The following is a 19,987-nucleotide window of genomic DNA, read 5'->3' as shown; positions in this document are numbered from 1 at the left end:
CACTTGCAACAGAAAGGCATGCTGGTCAAAGAGAATCCGATCATAAAGAACGTGGCCGGGGTGGCGATGGGTTGGAGGGATTATCCCAGCACAGCATTTTCAGTATGAAAGATTATCCATCGTGCCTGCTCAGGTTGTCTCTTTTCTTGGCAATAACCTCCCAAGACAGCTAGAAATTCCAGTATGCCATCCCACAGTAGGCAATCACATGTTATTCATTCAAGTCTCAGAAGAAGTAACAGGCACCAATTCCTGATGATTAATCTTAGTCTGCTCAACTTGGTTGACCTACAACTTCATAAACTGCTCTCCTTCATGTCACATTTATAATTGCAAGAAGATTAAAAGGGTGTTAGGCATGTCATGCGGGGATGCCAACAGAGTTCGCACATGACAAGCGGGCAATATTATGCAGCCGTACCAATCAAACGAATCTTTCTTCCGTGTGTGCCTGTAAGAAGATGGGAGCACCCAGGTTTAACCAAGACGAAATAAACTATGGAACTTAATACAACAGAGCATCCAACAAGAAAGAAACTGAAGTAAATATAAAGGGTAACCTTTTGTAAAGGTAAAACAACTAAAACCCACATACACAACAAATTTCCTACTTCCGCGATCAGTCATTTAATATGCTAAATACACTGAGGCTGCCTCGCCTTCTCTGCCTCTCAACATCCATCCGGCTTCAGTCCATGGTCATCGGCTGGGAAATGCAGCAACGGAAGCGGGCCTTGCGGACAGAGTTGACAATCTCCATCTCAGCACTCTCCAGCATTCTGACAACCTCAGCAAAAGTGGGGCGTACGTCAGGGTTTGCATCCCAGCAGCGGGTCATTATCTCAGCGAGTGCAGGGAGGCAATCTTGCGGTATGATTGGACGCACACCCTTGTTGACAACAGCAAATGCTGCCTGAACAGCTGTCATGTTCTGGAAGGGAAGCATACCAGTTATAAGCTCCCACAGGACGATACCAAAGCTATAGACATCAACTTTTTGATTGTAAGGTCTGTGCTGGATCATTTCCCTGCGGAACAAGTGGAGAAGCCCTCACAAGCAGTCCAATTAGGCAGTAAATGGAAGTATAGAAATCGGAAGAAAAGGAACTATTACTTGGACAAACAGCGTGCCAATAATATTAGCAGACAGAAAAATAGAGAATACAATTAAGCTAGTACTGGGCAATCATTAGAAATGATTTTCTTTTCAAGGACCAGTTAAATTGCCCCAGCAAGTCAATAAACTACATATGCTAAATGTGCCTTAAGCCACGGATGCATCTCTGCATCAGAAAACCCTTTTTTCAATAAAATCATGTCCTACAAATTGCAACATGCGATATGCTTAATGCCAAGCCACATTATTCAGTACCAGGGTTGAAATACAAGGTACACTATTGAACAATCACACAGCTAATTGCCCATTCTTTAAGAGTTGTATAAATCTGATTGCATTACCAAATGGATTAATGCCTATATATTCAGGTGGGGTGGGAGAGAAACCAGGTCACAATGCAGCAGCAAAGAAGGAAAGCACCCAGGAATGTTCGTTTTGCAAGACTACAAAGAGGAAGATATTCAAGCAAATCAGCTACAATCAAATGTATCATAAAATCCTTCTAGTAGTGCTATCTCATAACAAGCATGCAGAAACTGCATTATTATTTAACAATAGCTCGATACAAGAAAATCAGACAGTAAAATGGAACAAGAAGAACTAAATTTCTCGCAAGACCATTATACAGATCCAATAATCCACAACCTCAAGACCTTGTGAATTAAATAAATGCTGCAAGGCTTATTACGCTTTATGTTGCATCCCATTTCTTCGAATGTTTGGACCGAATTTACAAACAAGGTCTACAAAAATTGGTATATCAAGTTTGTGCATAACATACCATCTGCAATGAGAAGTTAAAAACACACATCTTCAAGATGATTGCTTCAATTTTACAAACCATCAGTCATTTATGGACTATTTGTTAAGAAAATATGTCAGCAAAAATATGCAAAAATAAACCCTGCGCACAACCCCAAAATAAACAAGACTTCAAAACATGCAAAAATAATTTTAAACTACCAGCTATACATGCAATTTTTGTCCTATAGTTAATTCAAATCGAGACTGACTTTCATAGACATATAGAGAGAATATAAAGAGTCACTTCTTTAGAATTTGCCTTGCTAATGTCACTATGATCGATACTGAACATGAACATGCCAGAAGAAAAGCTCTTAAAGTTATTTCGTGTTGATCAGTAGGACAGGTGTTCAGTAATCAATCAATAAAGATTCCTCTGGAACCAATTCACTGCTAATGATTTTTAAGCAACAAAAAGCAAACCATGTAAAGACACAGAATGGAACTATACACAAACAAGAGGATAAGCACTTTCCGGAAATAAGCAAAGTTTGCAGGGATAGTGATGAGTAGGCAAGGCAGCAATTCTGCCACATCTGAGCTGAATCTAACAATCACACAGTCTAAATAATTAAAGAACGCACAGGAACAGTGAAGAAGAGATAAATCTTACACTGCATGTGATGCTAAATCTGACAAATAATATGATCTGGTAGGTTTCCTGAGAGGGAGTAATATGAGATTTGTGGCATTTGATGATGAATCTAATTATCATGAACCGGGCAGCGTCTTTGACAAGAACTTTCTAATTAAAGAACTCGTGCATAAGAATAGAAAGTCTTTTCCAATTGCTCTTTTGCAAGCTAGCAAAATCTTATTTGCATTTAATAGCATTGAACTGTTACAAAATTAAAGCAGTTATGCCACACAGCTTCCTCGAAGTGGTACATGCAGAGTATTCTCATGTGCAGATCCAAATGTATTATAGAAGGACATTGATGTATAGATATGTTAGACCAAAGAAGGAAACAAACAGGATGAAAGCTCTCATTTTACAGATTAAAGCATAAAGAAATGTATGCAAAGGGCTCGAAAGCAATCTCCCTAATACAAGGACTAGAACCTTCCCTTCAATAAAAACATCATGGGAAAATATTTGAAAGCTATGGACATCCTGGGCCACAATTCCACCATGAAAATGAATTTTGACTTTTGTTTAAGATATCAGCTGCAAATTCCTTTTACAAAGACCATTCTTTTTCTTTGCACTCCCCACAACATAGACAACGAAAGGCTACCCAAGCAACATTCCCCCATTTAGTAGGACAGGAGCCTGCACTTTTTTTATTGTTTTTCTTTTGGATGGAGACTAGGACACAAGGAAGCCCAAGCCCAGTTGGAAATCGGGATGAGATTGGGTCCAACCCATATCACTAGGATCCAACGCCCAGTGCATTTACCAACTCAACCAGTTGGCTCCCTTGGGGCCCATATAATTGAAAGAAGAATCATTAATACTCTAGCTGAATCCAAGCATCCTATCCAAATTCATTTCATGGCTACCTTTGACTCATTCCACAAGGATACAACTTTCTAAGTCTCTTAACAAAAATGATTAATGTCTAAGTCTCTTAACAAAAATGATCAATGTCAGTTATGTATCTACACTCTTTTCTCTATGATACTCCAAGTTCCACAGCTTCCTAAGTAGATATTCATATTCTTCTGAGACCCAATGGCAGACCCTTTCTTGCAGGCAGTTCAGGCTGCCATGAGTATTAGATCCACTGAGTTTGCATTGAATGTGTGCAAGCACATTTATCTTCTACTTCTTCAGGACTAGGAATAAAAAAATCTCATGTCCAAGGTTTTTACTATAAATGAATATGCTTTCAAACCTTGCAAAAAATGACTTGTTTATTGAAGAAATATTTTATGAAAATATTTAAATATTTAATGATTTCAATCAAACACAGCCCTTTGCCTAGCTATTAACTCTTTCTTTCCCATAAAATTATTGCTATTGATGGAATGATATTGCTTTGTCTACACAAATTCCTAAGACAGCAGAAGCATAGAGATATGCAATCAAACGACTAGGCTGATTCAAGGGTCTGTGCAACTGTCTTCACTGTGTTTTAACTTATATACAACCTCAAGCCTCTTTGGGCTTGAGAAAAAGGCAAGACATCTCAAATATCTTCATTCAGTCCACAGATCATTACATCGTAAACCATCCATAAATAATAGATGCAGAATACCTGAAATACTGTTGTATTTGTGCTCTCTTATACATATTAAGCCACGTTCCAATTAGAGAGGGAAACTGTTCCCATCAAAATAACCAACACCATATGGCCTTGTCCCAATTATCTGAAATTGGCATCTTAAGAATCCTTGTTTTACATGAACTAGGGCTTGCCCCAGATGTCATACCTCTCAGCTTAGCAACGAGAGGTTTGGGGCTTCGGTGCATCCCAGACAAGGATTATTCAGTGTGGGTGGGTCCTCCTCCCTCTCTCACAAACAAGGATTCCTTATTTTACTAACTATTTACATTAATACAGTTTCTAGTGTTACTATAAGATTATTCATATCTTTTCCCACAACTTTTTCTTCTAGTTTTCGTCTTTCCTTCCTCTTTCTAGACCTCAATGCAGACTTAAACATATCTCCTTAGTAGGGCCTCAAATTTTATAGGCACATGCCTATATGATCTCATCTACTTCTCCATAACTTTGTCCTCTATTAGCGCAAATCCTACATTTATACCTATATCCATCTCAACATTCTCATTTTTGATAGTTCATGTATACTTAGATTCTTTTCATTGCTCAAAATTCTAAACTATACAAGACTGCAAGTGTTATTTCCATCTAATAAAAATCAGGTCACCATGAACATGAAGTGTATCTTTGGCCTAAAACCCTACAAATACATATCAATTTCATCCTTTGAACTCTAAATCTATCAGGCATGACATCGCATATCTCCAAAATTGCTGTATAATAGATTCAATATAGTGAAAAATAATCACTCAGTAATATTTAGCAACTTAAGTAGGGGTCCCATTTTTCTTCCTGTTTCCACTGGAATTTCACTTGGCATACCTAGTTTCCATTAAAATCTAGGTGCTCTCAATTCTCTGAAATATTTAAGTACACAAACATGAGTAAGAATGATCAATATCAAGGAAAACAAGCTTCAACCATAATGAGCTAATATCTTTAGTAGAATATCTCAAAATGAGCAGATGAGTGATCGCATTCCCTAAGAGAAGGCTGGATGATAGGGATTGATCTGGAACTTTGAAATGTGAAATATGAAGGATCATTAAATGTATAGGATTACTTGACTTTATAAAGCCAATCAGTAGCCAAAAAGGAAACCTTTTGTATAGGTGGTTGTGAAGCTCCATTAGTGTAATATTTTAATCATGAATTGCATGCATAGTAGGTTAGTTCATTTATGTCACATCTAAAATAGAAATGACATATTCCACACTTCACATCACATAAACCCCTCCCAAGAAGATTGTCCTGTAAGGCTGTAACTAAGAAAATCTTTTTTGTGAGGCCCTAGGTTTAAAATTAGGGAACAAGAATAATTAGCAATATCAAGATCAGTGGACCGAGCGCTAGCAATGAAGCAGCAAGTAAAGCTCTCTGGTATGGTCTTTCTTAAGATCTTAATGATCAGGAAACGATCACCATATTGGCAGATAACTACTTCCAGACCTCTCTCTCGAACAGTTTGATTGGACCATCAAATGCTCGCTAGATTGGTTCAGGATTCAACTCTGCTGCATTACTGAAAGACCATTTATGATCATTGTCATGTAGCAATGACGATTTAGAACATTTGGTTGCAAAATTCAGATGTTATTAAAGTTCAGTGCAAGCATCTATAACAATTATCAATATCAACTTCAATTTCTTTTTCATGAGCACAATGTAATGTCTAAAGAAAATTTAAGCGGACATATGTAACAATGCAAGAAGATAGCATCCAAGAGATAGGATACTCCATGAGTATTGTTAGGATGGAAAACTAGAGAAACAACAAAGTAGGGAACAGGAAGCTTACATGGGATAAAGCTTGTTGTTTACATGAAATGCATAAACTAATTATTAGCTGCCATTGTTTTAATTATATGTTTCATATGCTCTAAGAAGACATTAGGCTATGTATATAAAATATTTATTGATTAACAAATATTCCCATAGAGATGCAAAACATATTTATAAAGTTTCCTTCATGGCATCTTAAAACTCATAAACATTTTTGCTAAATCTTTATGGGAACAATTCTTATACATTTAAGATAGAACAAACAACACAAATTCTTCGTGTCTTCTCAAATGTCAACCCTCTAGCAATTAGTACCAGCAACTTTCAACAAGAGAAGGTCATAGCATGAAACCAAGAAGTTCCAAATGGTCTACTGGGAGACCTATCTTGATCACTGTAGTTTAAGTCCATGCAACTAGTGTGACACCTAGCCTCATTGGGCCGGCTTGTTGGCCTGGCCCGATGCCAAAAGACCCATTTTGCACTCAAGCAAGGCAGACCCCTGCTCGATCTTGGATGGAGGAGGAAGAGTCCTCCTACTTGGACTCCGTCGGAGGCTAGAAAATCCTAGCCTTCATTCTATATTAAGGCCTCCCCTCCCCCTCACGATCCTTCACCGTCGAGTAGTGCCCCTCGTTCTCCCGCTTTCCTCCTCTTTCGTCCTTCTATTTTGCCGGTCCCTAACATTGTGCTCGTTGGAAATCAGAGTCGAAGAGCTCACTGGAGCCCAAGGTAAGCCTCGATTCTTCTTCCTCTTTCATTTCCTCTAGGATAGGATCCTTTGCCAGATAGATTGTCGATAAATTGGTCGGAAATTGTTCGAGTCCACTTTTCTTGTTTTTTCGGCCCCTCTATTCCTTTTTTCCAGCCACCGATGCTGCTGACTCTTGATGCCGAACCTTTGGTCAATTCCCCCGACCTCCCATTGACTCGTCCCATCGGAGCCATGGCCGCCGGTGAAAGGCCAACGGCCAAAAACGAGGAAGAAGCTCTGGTTTCCTTGTTTTCTCGTCAGCTGATTACTATCACCGATTGTCCACCATTGTCAGCCGCTCTTCGCTGCCCGCAACCGTCACCTACTGCCACCTTGCTGGACCACCACAAACACAGCCGCACTCTCACCCCTCTCTTCCCCTAATTTGCCCAGAAAGAAGGGAAAAAAGCAAGAGAAGACTTGTCCTCTTCTCTCTCTCCTATTTCTCTTTCTTGTTTCTCTTTCTTTTTCCTCTTTCTCTCTAAGCAAGACTCGGGGATCTTAGTTTAGAGTTTTGTTTCCCTTTGCTTAGATCCAAGTTGACCCTAGAGTGGAGGCCTTGAACCACCTCAGTATCCGGGCGGCATGCCGACCCATTATCTCGGTCCTTGCTGAGTCCCTCTGGAATTCGTTCACCATTAATCTTCATTGAGTCACTTAAATCATGTATGATTTTTTACCCAATTGAGTTCACTTTGTTCGGACCGATCCGGATAGTTGGGCGCTGCCACCTGACCAACCTTGCCCTTCCTCCACCCTGATTTGGGTATGAAGCTACATCCTCAATAGTACCTTAATTTCTAACTTTGCTTAGCTTCTAAGACAATGATAAAATTAATCATTATTTAATGATACCAAAATAGGTGAATTTGATCCGTCTAACTAAGTGGGATTTTGAAGCAACAAGAGGTAACTTAACGCTTCAAAGTATAGCTTCTTAATAACTTTTAAAAAATTATAATTAGTTTAATTAATTTGATTATGATCTCTATTTATGTTTGATTAGACAGGTCAAGCATGCTATTATTACTGTCATAATTATTTTAAAATATGATAGTATTTTAATATTCTTATAAGATGAATTTCGGAAACTATGACTGGATAATTTACGAAATTTGTTTTATCTATGTATTCTCAGCATGGCTATAATCTAACTCCGTTAATGGGGATTATACGTTGGTTCTGTCGACTTATAATCTGGAGAAACTGGTTTTGACATCAAGCCATCAGTGATTAGAATAGCGGTATCTGTTATTTGTCACTTTGTGCACCTTGTATCTGCTATCTGAGCTATGCCACTGTGTTACATGGCCATAGCCTGATGTTGGATCTTTATCAGTTTACGAAAAATAAATTTTGAAAAGAAATATGTATTATTCGAGATTTGATTTAGACCCAGTCAGTATCAAAGTATTTGATTATTTATTTGTTTGGCATGCTTAGATCCCACTTTGATGTATTATATTACTTACTGGGCTGGTGTAGCTCATTATTCTTTTTTTTTTATTTTTCAGATCCTGAATCATGATTACTCGAAACTTGGGGGAGTGCGCTAGATCTTCCGAAGAATATTTGTGATAATTTGAATTTCTAGCTCAGTTTAGTTTAGATTAATTCAGTTTAGTTTGAATATTTTATTTGATTTCAAGAATAATAATTAGTTAGAATATTTTGACTTATGTTACCTTGGGATAATTGATTTTTAGAATGATTTGATTAGATCCTGATTAAAGCAATTTCCAAGGATCGAAGAATTATTATTGTTCTGATGTTATAATGATTTGATCGGTAGCCTTGTATGCTTGTATAGTTTGCACTACAAGTATGCAGTGTCTGTTATGCCCAGGGTTCGAGGCGTGACAACCAGGAAGAAACAATCTAAAATTTTTCAGACTTTTGGAAGAGGAAATATGAGATAGTTGGATAAAAGGAACTGTCTATATCTTGAACACACAAATCAGAAGCTAAAGGGTTAAATTGAAATCCATTCCCAATTGCACCGCTTACAAAAAAATATTTAATATAAATTGCACTTCTATTGCAATTATAGCACGATCAACATAGCATCAGAGAAGTGCATCACAAGTCATAATGGTTTTCAATTATAATTCTGGAAATTGCGGTTTTATGGTTTGTCATTTAGAATTTCCATTAGATAAGTTAATATAAGCCCTAATGAGGCACCTTTATCATCTTTATCTATTAGCATCGAGCAAGTGGAAAGGGATGGTGCTAGCGGTAGTACTCCATTTTGTTGGGATTTCGACACTAAGACAAGAGTTGGGTTGCTGAAACCAGCCCCAAATGGGGCGCCCCATCCAGGATAGGTTGGTACCTGCCGGTACAGATCTCAATTTGACCAGGATGAAATGATTGGTACTGACTTATACAATGTTAGTATTTTCTGTACGAGGTTGTCCTATTCCTTTAAGGGGGGGCGTAATTGGGTTTAGAGATGCCTTTAAGCATCTCGTGAGGCCCTTCCGACACCATAAAGTGAGAGAGAGTAAGAGAGGAGGGGAGAGAGAGAGAAGGGGAGGAAAAAGGGGAAAAGGAAAGGGTCTTTTTCCCTCACACTAGGAAGGGAGAGTTAGCACTGCAGCAGGGGAGTGCACTCCATTTGGGTGAGGCCTTCCAATCTCCTTTTTTTTGGCTGAAATTGGCAAAAATAAGAAAAGATGAAAACCCATACCGAATTTTTCTTATTCAAAATTTTGGATATATCTAGGGTGGTGACTTTTGCTTTTTCAACCAATATCTTAATTTTTAGGAAATATATATTTGTATCAAAATGTTAACAAAAGATAGATCATATGGGAATTTTGTCTGAAAATGTAGCATGCTAGCATTCATAGTGCGCACATGTAACAATTTTCATGACTAGAATATCTAATTTAAATTATTAATAATATTTTGCCTAATCTTTTAATCAAGAAAATAATTAAAAAAAACAAAAATTCCTTTAATATCTACAAAATTATCAGCAAATGTCCTTAAGTATAAATGCAATTTTTAAATTTTATTATCATACATTCGGTAATTGATGTATTTTTTCTTACTTTTAGATTATAAAAAAATAGTTTGAAAAATGATATTCAAATGTAATAAACATGGAACATGGATAATTAACAAGATTTCTAAAATTGCCATCTTGTATTTTATTGATTAACATATAATTTTTTATTTTCAACTTATTTTTAAGGAAAATTACTAAAGAATGTATAAAAATGATTTAATTGTTAAAATATGGAACATGTGTTTGAGAATAATTCTAAACTAAATATCTTACATTTTGTTCATAAATAAAAATAGCATAACTTTTATAAATTTTTAGATGAAAAGATAAACGTGAATAATATGATAAAACTCTAACAACATGAACTATGAATCAAAAAATGTTATTCGTGATTCTTGATCTGAGTTGATGATATGTAGGGAGCACAAACTTTTACGTTGGCCAAGGGCTTCTAGTAAGAAGGGATAGAAAGAGCCCCACATTAGGTGGTGTCATGGAACGATGGACTTAGAAAACACCATCGGTATGCAGTTGTTGTGGCATGGACAATAAAGGAGACAGGGTCATCAAGTTGAAGCAACATTTGGCAGGCAGCTATAGTGACGTGCAAAAGTATAGCAAGTGCCTGGGGAGGTGAGATGAGGCGATGGAGGCTGACCAGATACAAGCAGGCTCAACAGAATGCAAAGACAACCAAGGCCAATGATTACAATGATAGAGATGATGATGACAATAAGATTGAGCAATATAATCCATATGATATGGAGGTTGCTAAGATGCAAGAGGTCTTCTAGGCCTCAAAGTGGGCATAGTGGGAGTATGAGGATCTATGTGGCATCATAAACAATTTGGATCTTCACATTATGAGGTGTAGAGGGTTCAGTACATCCAAGGACAGCTCCACACCACGTAGGACCCGATCAACTAGAGGTTGGAGAGATCAAATCCCTATTTAGTACATTTCAAAACAGGAAAAGAAAGAATACTTGTTAGGTCCCACCATTTATGATATTGATCTAGTAGCCTACCCAGACCCAACAGCTAAACAGCCTCCGACAGATGACTACATCAAGAAAAATAAGAAGTATTCGAAACATGCTGCCATAGCCAAGTCGTTCCATGATAGTCAAATACAACCTTGGGCTACAACGAACAGTTTCTTCCTGGACAGATTCTTCCATGGACGTGAGTTATTATTATTATTTTTCAATACTACATTGTATTTGCCATTCTTCACTCAAATGTTTTAGTTGATTGATAACTAAGTGCCCGCACCAAAATCGACATTCAATTATCATATAGCCTTTAAAAACATCCTTTAAATATTAAAAGTACAAAACAAGCTAGCCTAAACATCTCATCATGCATAAAAACCCAAAAAGTTAATAAAAAGAAAAAACAATAAAAAAAATTGATTTCTAGCCATCCCATTATGGTACCATACCAATCTGGCTAGCAATTGGTAGCATGCCTGATATCGGTTTTTAAAACCTTGGTAGCAAGAAAATTAATTTAGTGCAAACATATGGCGTAGCATTTATCCTCAAGAATTTGGTTCTACTATATGATTCAAGATGAGTGTGAGACTCAAAAAAGTTACAAGACTGAATTAAACCATGTATGAGAACACGATCCGGGACAAAATAGGCTGTTAGCTTGGCGTGTATAAAGAACCAAATTATATCAACCCAGCAACCAAAAAAAGATCTACCATACACCAGTAGTGAATAGGAGAATCAAAGAAATGCATGTTGGATGAAGGGGCGCATCAAAATACGTTGAGATAAAAAAGATAGACTACAGGGGATAGAATTCGATGAAGATATCTTAAGGGAGGTAGAAAATTGGCATTAAATGTTATCCTTACAAAACAAGTTTATTAAAGGACAAAATTATAGGGTTGCTCCAAGACATTCATGGGCATTCACTTTTTGCCAATGCATCTCAAGCAAGTAGAGTTAAAAAATATCCATAGATATTGTCTAATCTTGATTGGGAAAGTTATAATTTTCACTGCAAGTGCCAGAGTTAAAGCTCTAAGAGATAACAAGCACTTAACCAAGAGTATGGTATGCTGTACCGGTCGGTACCGGACATACTGTATCGGTATCGGTGGGTACCAATACCGGTACGGCAGTGTCGGTATGCCTAGCGTACCGCATACCGTACTATACCGACACTCAGTACGCCTATCTAGTATGGCATCAGTACGGGGTCCGGTACCGGTACGGTGAACCTTGACCAATAGTCTTTTATCGGTGTAAGTCACCATACTATCCAGCTAAACAACAGCAAGCAATTTGTTGTAGATTCCTTTGAACTTGTTTTGCATGCTCCCTCTAATTTCTTCATTTATTGCCTCCCATGTGCCACTACATAACAATAAGATATCATATGGTGCGTGACAATCGCATGCCAAGAGACCAAATCAAACTACAGGGATTCCAATTGTAGTTACAAGGCAAATTCTCACTCAAGAAGTACTTTCCGAGGAAACCGAATCAGGAAACCAATGCAATTCTTTTGGGAAACTTGCCCAAAAACCTGAGTTTGGAAAGAAAAGAAACTTCTACAATTGGGTTCCCAATGGATAAGCTATAAAGAAAAGGATAAATCTAAGTCAAAGATATTCCTTGATATTTTGATAAATCCATTGTGATAAATCACTGATTTATTTGTTTTGAGGAAAACAAAAATATGCAAGATTGGAGTTTTGATCAATATCCATGAATGAATTTCTAGCTATTTATCAAAATGATCCCAATTTGAGAAATCAGTGGAAATTCATTTAAAACTACTTTACCAAATGGTTTTTCCATGGTTTTTATTATTTTTGCATATGTTTTGCATAATAATTTTGCCTTCTTTATGATCACGATTCTTGTTTCCAGCATTAAGATATTTTCTTAGCCATTATTTCCCCTTTCTTGCATTTGTCCAGCACTGGTTTCCCCTAATGGCAATTATGGTTGGAATTGGTTGATACCAATTTTTGTCAATCAAAAAGAACCAGAATGAACCCAGTGCAGATCACAAAATTATGTAACCAAGCAACAAGGAACTTGTTTCATATCTTCTTACTTCTTTTACATATTTTATGTTCTTTTTTTACTTCCATGCGCTAGCGTATAACAATATGATACCATACCATCTATGCCAACCGTGGGCCAGAAGACAATTTGAGAAAATAATGTCATAATTAGCTGGTACCAGTTTGTGCCAATCAGCAAGGACAAATAAGAAGCCATGTGCATATTGCACAACAATATAGGTCATTGTACCATGCCCTTCTTTTTTTACTTCCATGCGCTAGCGTATAACAATATGATACCATACCATCTATGCCAACCGTGGGCCAGAAGACAATTTGAGAAAATAATGTCATAATTAGCTGGTACCAGTTTGTGCCAATCAGCAAGGACAAATAAGAAGCCATGTGCATATTGCACAACAATATAGGTCATTGTACCATGCCCTTATTTAGCCAATATGATACATATCATCTAACAGTTACATGGAATCACACTCATGCAGTGGGTCCTAAGTGCATGTCTAAGCAAATACTCATTTTGATGCCTAAAAATTTCCTCTTGTCGAGTCTGCTGATTTCTCCAAACTCTGAGAAAGCAATAAGGAAAAAAAAACTCGCCTAGTGCAATCCATCCATCATACCAAAATGAAAGGGGAATCTCATGGATCTTGGTCTGAGAAGATACATCATTAAGACCTCTATTTTTCCATTGATGCTGAACCTAAACCTTCACGAGAGAGATAGTTGTCCATGCACTAATAAGGAATGTTCGGGTTCTTGAGAAGAGAAGAGTTGTGCCCCCCCCCCCCCCCCCCAAAAAAAAAAAACAAAAAAAAAGCGCCAGTTGCTTGGTCCTATGAGTGAATGGGAAGTCAGATCTTGTAATACTTGAGCCCGGACCCACTAAACCAGGGCCCAGGACCTTCCCACGCAGAACCACCTTAGGCGGTGCGTGGATAACACAAAGAGGGAAGAGGGGGGCGCATGTCTTTATCATGCATATCCATGGCACCAGGAGAAATAAGGGGTAGAAGGAGGGGCACTTGTCCTTTTAACGTGCTCTGTTCTCTCGTTCCCTCCCACACGCTCTCTATTTCTCCCGCTCTCCCTCCACCGCTCACTTTCTCGTGTTCTCTCGCTGCCGCACAACCTCTCTCGTTCTCACGCACCCTCTCTCTCTCTCTCTCTCTCGCTCGCTCTCTGAGCTAGCCCCAAAGGGGCTTCACCGTGCCACCTCCCACTCCTGTCCTGTGACAAGAAAGAGGGTAAGGTTAGTAACCCGTTTCCCCTATTATAATGGTAGTAAATTAGAAATTAAGATCTTCAAAAATTTTATAAGTTATTTTGAAATATTAGCGCACCGCTGAGTAGACACGTGTGCGTGGCTTGGATTGTTAGGTCACAAAGCATCCGTGTGACTTGATTAGATTATCTGGATCTTCGATATCTACAAGGTAAGTGACTTAACCCTTCATAGTGTGATTTCTCAAAAAATTTGGAAAAATTATAGTCTATATTGCTTGATTAAGTAATTTTATAATTCTAATTTGTTTGATTAAATGGTCGAGCATGTTGTGTTTTATCTCTGAAAATGATATAAGAATTAATTATGTATTTGAATATGAATTTTGAAATCTGACCGGATAACTTAAGAAAATTATTTTCACGATTATATGTTCAACATGGCTATGATCTGCTCTAGCCCCACCAACGGAGATTATATGTTGGTTCTGTCGACTTGTAATCTGCAAAACTGTTTCAACACCATATCACCGGTGATTAGAATACTGGTTATCTGAGGGCCCATTATTTGGTATTTGTCATCGATTATTTGTTTACCGATCCATGTCACTTGGTGACGTGGACATACCCAAATGTTAGAATTAGTATCATTTGGTGAAAAGTATGCTTTTGCAAAGAAATAGAAATATTATTCTTTGATAGTTAACAAGTACGAGATTTTACCGGCCAATGATCTGTTGTTTTATTTGATTTGTTAAGTGTTAACATGCTTTGACCTACTCTGAAGTGTTTTCTTGCTTACTGGGCAGGTGTAGCCCATTCTTTTTTTCTCTCTTTGTTTCAAATTCTAAACTATGATTACTTGCAGGACTGTAGGAAGCACGCTAGTTAGTTTGTGAGCATTTTGTAAATTTTTGTTGTTTCAGTTTTCTTTGTTATCTGGTATGTTGGTAGTTTAGCTTAGATCTGAAGACTTTTAGCTGGATTATGTTAATACTATTTTGAAGTTTTTGACTCTTGTCATCCCGGGTTATATGTTGAAGAAAAGGATTTATGGGATGTTATTATATCAGCTCTCGAGGATTGAAGTTATTCTAGTATGGATATTATGAAATGATTAGATTTGTTGTCCGATAGCATTGCATGTTTGTGGGGTCTGCCTTGCAGGCATGCGGTGCCTATTACGCGCTCAGTTTGGGCATGATAGATCTACTTTAGGTTTTACCTAAATCACCCCATGTTCGAAATCATGTCAATCTTGATGTCTAACCACCAAGCACAAGTACTTAAGCTAAACCGACATATCCAAGTAACATAGCATACTTTGTGGTATATACTGGCAAGGATTAAAGAACCGGCATGCCATGTCTATGCCAGTTATAGGTTGGCACGGCATGTATCGTGCTATGTCAAGCAGCGTCAAGTCATATTCCCAACCACTTGCTAAGGCTCTTGGCAAACAAAATGGGTCCATGCATGCCAATATTGGTTTGTGCCCTTATGGCCTAGAGGAACATGCTTTAGCACAAAATAATACAGATAAACATTGAGTGATACTACACAGGGGTACATGCCCCTATGGTATACCCATTTCTTGTCGGCAAAAAACCAAGCAAAATATCACACATTGATCCAAGAAAACCATTAGAAAACAATAGCTAAATCATTGACCAAGTAGACTGAACTATTTCTATTTTGAGCAACAACAATTATATTATGTGCTGGATAGGTAGTGTTTTACTTTAAAACCCTCCTTTCACTTTTCTTAGTGTTTTACTTAAAAACCCTCCTTTTTCTTTTCTTAGTGGATGCACTAACAACACATTACAAGTCCCTAGCTTGCCTAAATTTTATAGTCCATATTAACACAAGTAGAATATATAGAAAGCTAAGTGTGCCAAGTCAACCACTAAGCAACACTAGGAGCAAGTTTCTTCTCATATGCCTTCTTTACTCTCCTATCCTCTTTTCCTTGTCCTTCTTTGCTCACCTTTCTTGCCTCCCACACCTTTACCCTCTACTAGATAATTATACTTCCATCACCTTCATGGCACCCCACCATCGCACAACTCCGCTGTATTGCCACCTTGACGAAGCTTGTTGCTTGTCAAAATGTTGTAGCCCACCGCTGTTTGTTCACCTCCTCTCTTCATCCTTTCCCCTCTCATCAACTCCTTATCTGAGTTGAGTAACCAGCAAAATTGGTTTGATCACAAATGTGTAGCTTATTGGCGGGTTAAGTCGAGTTTGAATCAAGCCAGTTATGCCTTCATGGTAGAGATTGGCCAAACCTTAATCCAATCTAACCCATTACCAATCCTAATAACGAAAAAGGGGAAAATACCAAACTATGTTTACTCCGCAAAAATAGACACAACACATTTAGTCCATGTACATAAAATCAACTTCTAAAACCTAATTCACTAATAGTAACTATCAATTTATATCAATTGACATTGGGAAATGTGAATTAAATATATTTAGTAATGTAATTCAATTTAGGTTAATGATGGTAGGAGGATGTTATTACATGAAAAGGAAATGATGGATGAAGATGGACATTCTACAACATTGGATAACTTACCAAATGCATGTTATAATTTAGTGGGATTTGCTAAAATTATGTCTATTAGGTACTATATTACTTATTTTGAATATTACAAAATTTTATGCATAACAACCAGAAACATCTATTAAACCATCTTGAATCCTGAAAGTCATAGGCCCGTTAGACCTTTTGCACAAACATATATGACATTAAGTTGGAAAAAGAGAAATAATCACCTAAAATATAAATGCAAAAAAAAAGAGAATATCTTGTACTGGGAGAGAAAGCCTCTGACTCTACATTAGAAGTTCATAACAAATTTCAACTGGTTGCTATGGATGAGATTAGGACCTAAAACATTTTTGAAAGATTGATGTTCAGATAAACATTCTATAGCTACTTATACACAAATGAGATGGGGCACGGAAAAAGAGGTATATCTAGAAGTCTTTGTGCAGTATTATCAACTTCTTGGACTAACAAATCCATTGTCCGTGGTAGTTGATCATAGAAGCTCAAGAACAAGGTTTGTCAACCTAGTGTCATCAACATCAGTTAGATTAATTTATGTAGACATTTCATATGTTGGGCCGACCTGGTTTGCTAGATGAAAGTGAAACTCAAGCTAGTATTGTACTGAAAGTTGCCCATACAAGATTTGCATGATGCATGCATATCAAGAAGTCGGTACTAGGTCCAAGAATCATCAAAACAAAACAAAGGTTAAAGAACATAGGAAAACCAGGCAATGTTTCTAAAATGAATTCTTTGATCAATAACTCCAATGGTTATTTGTCCACATCCCAAAAGTTGCAGTCCTGACACAGATATCATGGCTAGCTTGCAAGGCTTAGCTCTATCCGAACTAGAATGACTAAGTGGCAAGTTATTAGCTGAGAACCAAAATGTCTGCATGAACATTAACCTGTTAATCATCTAATCAAAGAAACATCAGATATGACCATCAAAGATTTGTTGCAAGATTACTAATAGCATATACATCTCAGCCTGGAGAATTTCAAACCCAACCAAATCAAAGGTTTACGTTTATACACATGCTTATTATTAAATGCCTGCTAATAAGTCTATAACCCCTGAGCAAACCTAGCATAACCTACACACTCAGAAAATGTTCTTATAGAGTAATGGTGTAACACAACATAACAGAATTTCTCCTATCAAGTACGTGATTGAAACAAGTGCCAGAATGGCAGTATCATCAAAGATTTGAATTAATGGTACTAAAGGTAGAAAATAAAAAGCTATGGCATGGATAGTGGTGATAGAAAGAGAAGATTGTAATGGTAAGCAAAAATCGATAATGACATTGGCAAAAATAAAACAGAATCTAATCTTCATTGCATTACAAAATCCCAGTGCTTTCCAGAATTAGAGAAGATTATCACGGTCATAAATATTTAAATAGACAAAAACCAAAAGTGAGAGAACGCATATCATGTATAGAGCATAGTTAATTCAAACATTTTACAATAAATGAAATCTCGCCACATTTAGTCATGCATGCAACAAAAAGTTGATTTTACAATGTAATTCCGCAGAAACAAGTTCTAGATAAATCATGGCAAGTTCAAATAAATGGTTGACAACAAAAGTAGACCATTTCTAGGATATAAGCATCTTAAGGGATTCCTTTGACAAAGAACAACGAGGACAAAAGTTATTTACTTACGGAGCCATCCAGCGGTAAGTTCCAGTCTCTGGAGTCATTCCCTCAGTTTGCACCTCAATCCGAGCCACTCCAAAGTCAGCAATCTTGATGGATTTGTCTGCAAAAATGAGAAGGTTGTCTGACTTGAGATCCCTGTGAATAAAGCCCAGTCCATGCACATAGGCCATTCCCCTGGCAACATCCAGTGCTTGTTTGACAGCCAGCCTCAGTGGCACCGATCTGTTCTGCCTCTTCATCAGGAACTGCCGAACTGAGCCACCCCTTGCATACTCAGTCACGATGCACCAAACCATCGGCTTCCTGCATGCGCCTATAAACCTAACCACATTTGGATGCCTCAGGTTTGCCAGCATCATGACCTCCTGCACAAACTGCTGCTCCATCAACCTCTCTCTTTCTGGGTCATTCTCTGGCCTTTCTAGCAGCTTAATGGCAACATCTTCTCCATTGTAGGTGCCCTTGTAAAGTTTTCCAAAGGCCCCCTGCGCAAAGGGCATTCCCATGTTGAGCTTCCCCAGATCGATGGTCCACTCATCATAATCCTTGAGTGTCTCCGTCGGGGAATGGGGGTCCATCAATGCCTTGGCCAGTGCATCCTCATTGAGCGCATGAGACACCTTTCCAGGGTGTCTGCTGTGATTCACAGAATAATTAGCGGAGGGCATGGGACGAAGTCCAGGATGGTTAAGGATGCCAGTATGGGAGTCACTCGACCCCACACTGCTGTTGTCCACTGACATCGCAATGGACCCTCCACCATTGGTAGTCTGTAGGCTATTTCCACTTTCTATGGACATGTTGGAGCCCTCCCCGAGCTTTCGGTAGTATGCCATGTCATAGAAGTTGTTCCCGTTGTCGTTTCCACCGCCGCCGCCCATGAGTCCAGTAAATTTCGGGCCTTCCACCATCTCTGATCCAGCTGAACTTTCAGATGCTCACGGCTCCAAACCTCGCGCACTCTGTGGCATCTGAACTCCCGCCAGCCTCAGAGCTTAGCCACAAGAACAGAGAATCACATCAGTTCCGATCAGCAGTCAATGTTCCTTCTAAAGACATCAAAAATTCCAACTTCTTTATTTTTTTTCCCCCTCTGGTCATCCATACATCTACCTCACCATAGATAAAACCCTAAGAATTAATCTCTACTACCCCATCCCTTCCCTCAATTAGCGATTCAAATCACCCGAAACGCACCCAATTTATTATTCGCAAACCGAAACCCCTAAAAGAACCCCCCAGAACGGTCAATCCGAGAGCAAGAATCTCAGATAAAACGTTACCATACGCACAACCAACCCCGCAGCTAAGATAGCAGATTAAGAACACAAGAAGGAGAAGAACAGCAGCGATTAAACCAAGAAACGAGCCAAGAAGCCCTAGAGGCGAACAAATTCTCCGATCGGAGCCCAAGAACCATCGGTTCCAGCTATACGTACCTCGATCGGGAGGGATTCCTTCGACGCGACGCGAGGGGCAAGGGACCCGGAGCGGGATCTCGTCGCCCAGGGCGGAAATCGGCGGGTAAAGAAGGGACGAATGGGGCTCGGCGAGGGATTAGGAGAACTCCTTCTTCCCCTCTTTTGGAGACGGGAGAGACGAGGAGGAGTAAGCGGAGGAAGAGTTTAGTCGTTGCTGCTTGCCGTTCCCACCGGCGTCTTTGAGCCTCCTTAATTAACCCTCTCCCTCATTTATAATTATAATTTCCGTCTGTTTTTAGCCTAATTTAATTCCTTGTTTACTTTTATTCTTATTTAATTACTCCCGTCCTTGGACCG

At 38.4% G+C, this 19,987-nt stretch overlaps 1 protein-coding gene across 2 annotated transcripts; it reads right to left on the bottom strand.

The window, feature by feature from the left end:
- Window positions 1-286: 286 nt before the first annotated feature.
- Window positions 287-19,898, bottom strand: LOC103701441 (serine/threonine-protein kinase STY13). Of its 2 annotated transcripts, XR_015975441.2 has the most exons (4): window positions 19,649-19,898; window positions 18,213-19,203; window positions 596-1,028; window positions 287-451 (listed from the first exon to the last, which is right to left on the bottom strand). XR_015975441.2 is itself a non-coding variant. In XM_008783485.6 (3 exons), exons 2-3 carry the CDS (start codon window positions 19,118-19,120, stop codon window positions 689-691), a joined length of 1,248 nt encoding a protein of 415 aa, XP_008781707.1. In that variant the 5' UTR covers window positions 19,121-19,203; window positions 19,649-19,898; the 3' UTR covers window positions 477-688. The 2 variants fall into 2 exon arrangements, 1 of the variants encoding a protein (XP_008781707.1); XM_008783485.6 differs by lacking the exon at window positions 287-451 and having other exon boundaries at window positions 477-1,028.
- Between the last annotated feature and the right edge of the window lie 89 nt (window positions 19,899-19,987).

Source organism: Phoenix dactylifera, chromosome 2, assembly GCF_051530095.1.
Source record: "Phoenix dactylifera cultivar Ajwa chromosome 2, Ajwa_hap1_PhDact_Kaust_v1.1, whole genome shotgun sequence".
Classification (NCBI taxonomy): domain Eukaryota; kingdom Viridiplantae; phylum Streptophyta; class Magnoliopsida; order Arecales; family Arecaceae; genus Phoenix; species Phoenix dactylifera.
This window is presented reverse-complemented; position numbering and strand designations above follow the sequence as displayed.

Bases quoted from the DNA above. Each gene is read 5' to 3' on its own strand.
- LOC103701441 (XM_008783485.6), bottom strand. From the start codon at position 19,120: ATGGTGGAAGGCCCGAAATTTACTGGACTCATGGGCGGCGGCGGTGGA. The intron at 1,029-18,212 runs GTAAGTAAATAA...CTTGTTCCGCAG, and splicing joins ACTTACCGCTGGATGGCTCC to GGAAATGATCCAGCACAGAC.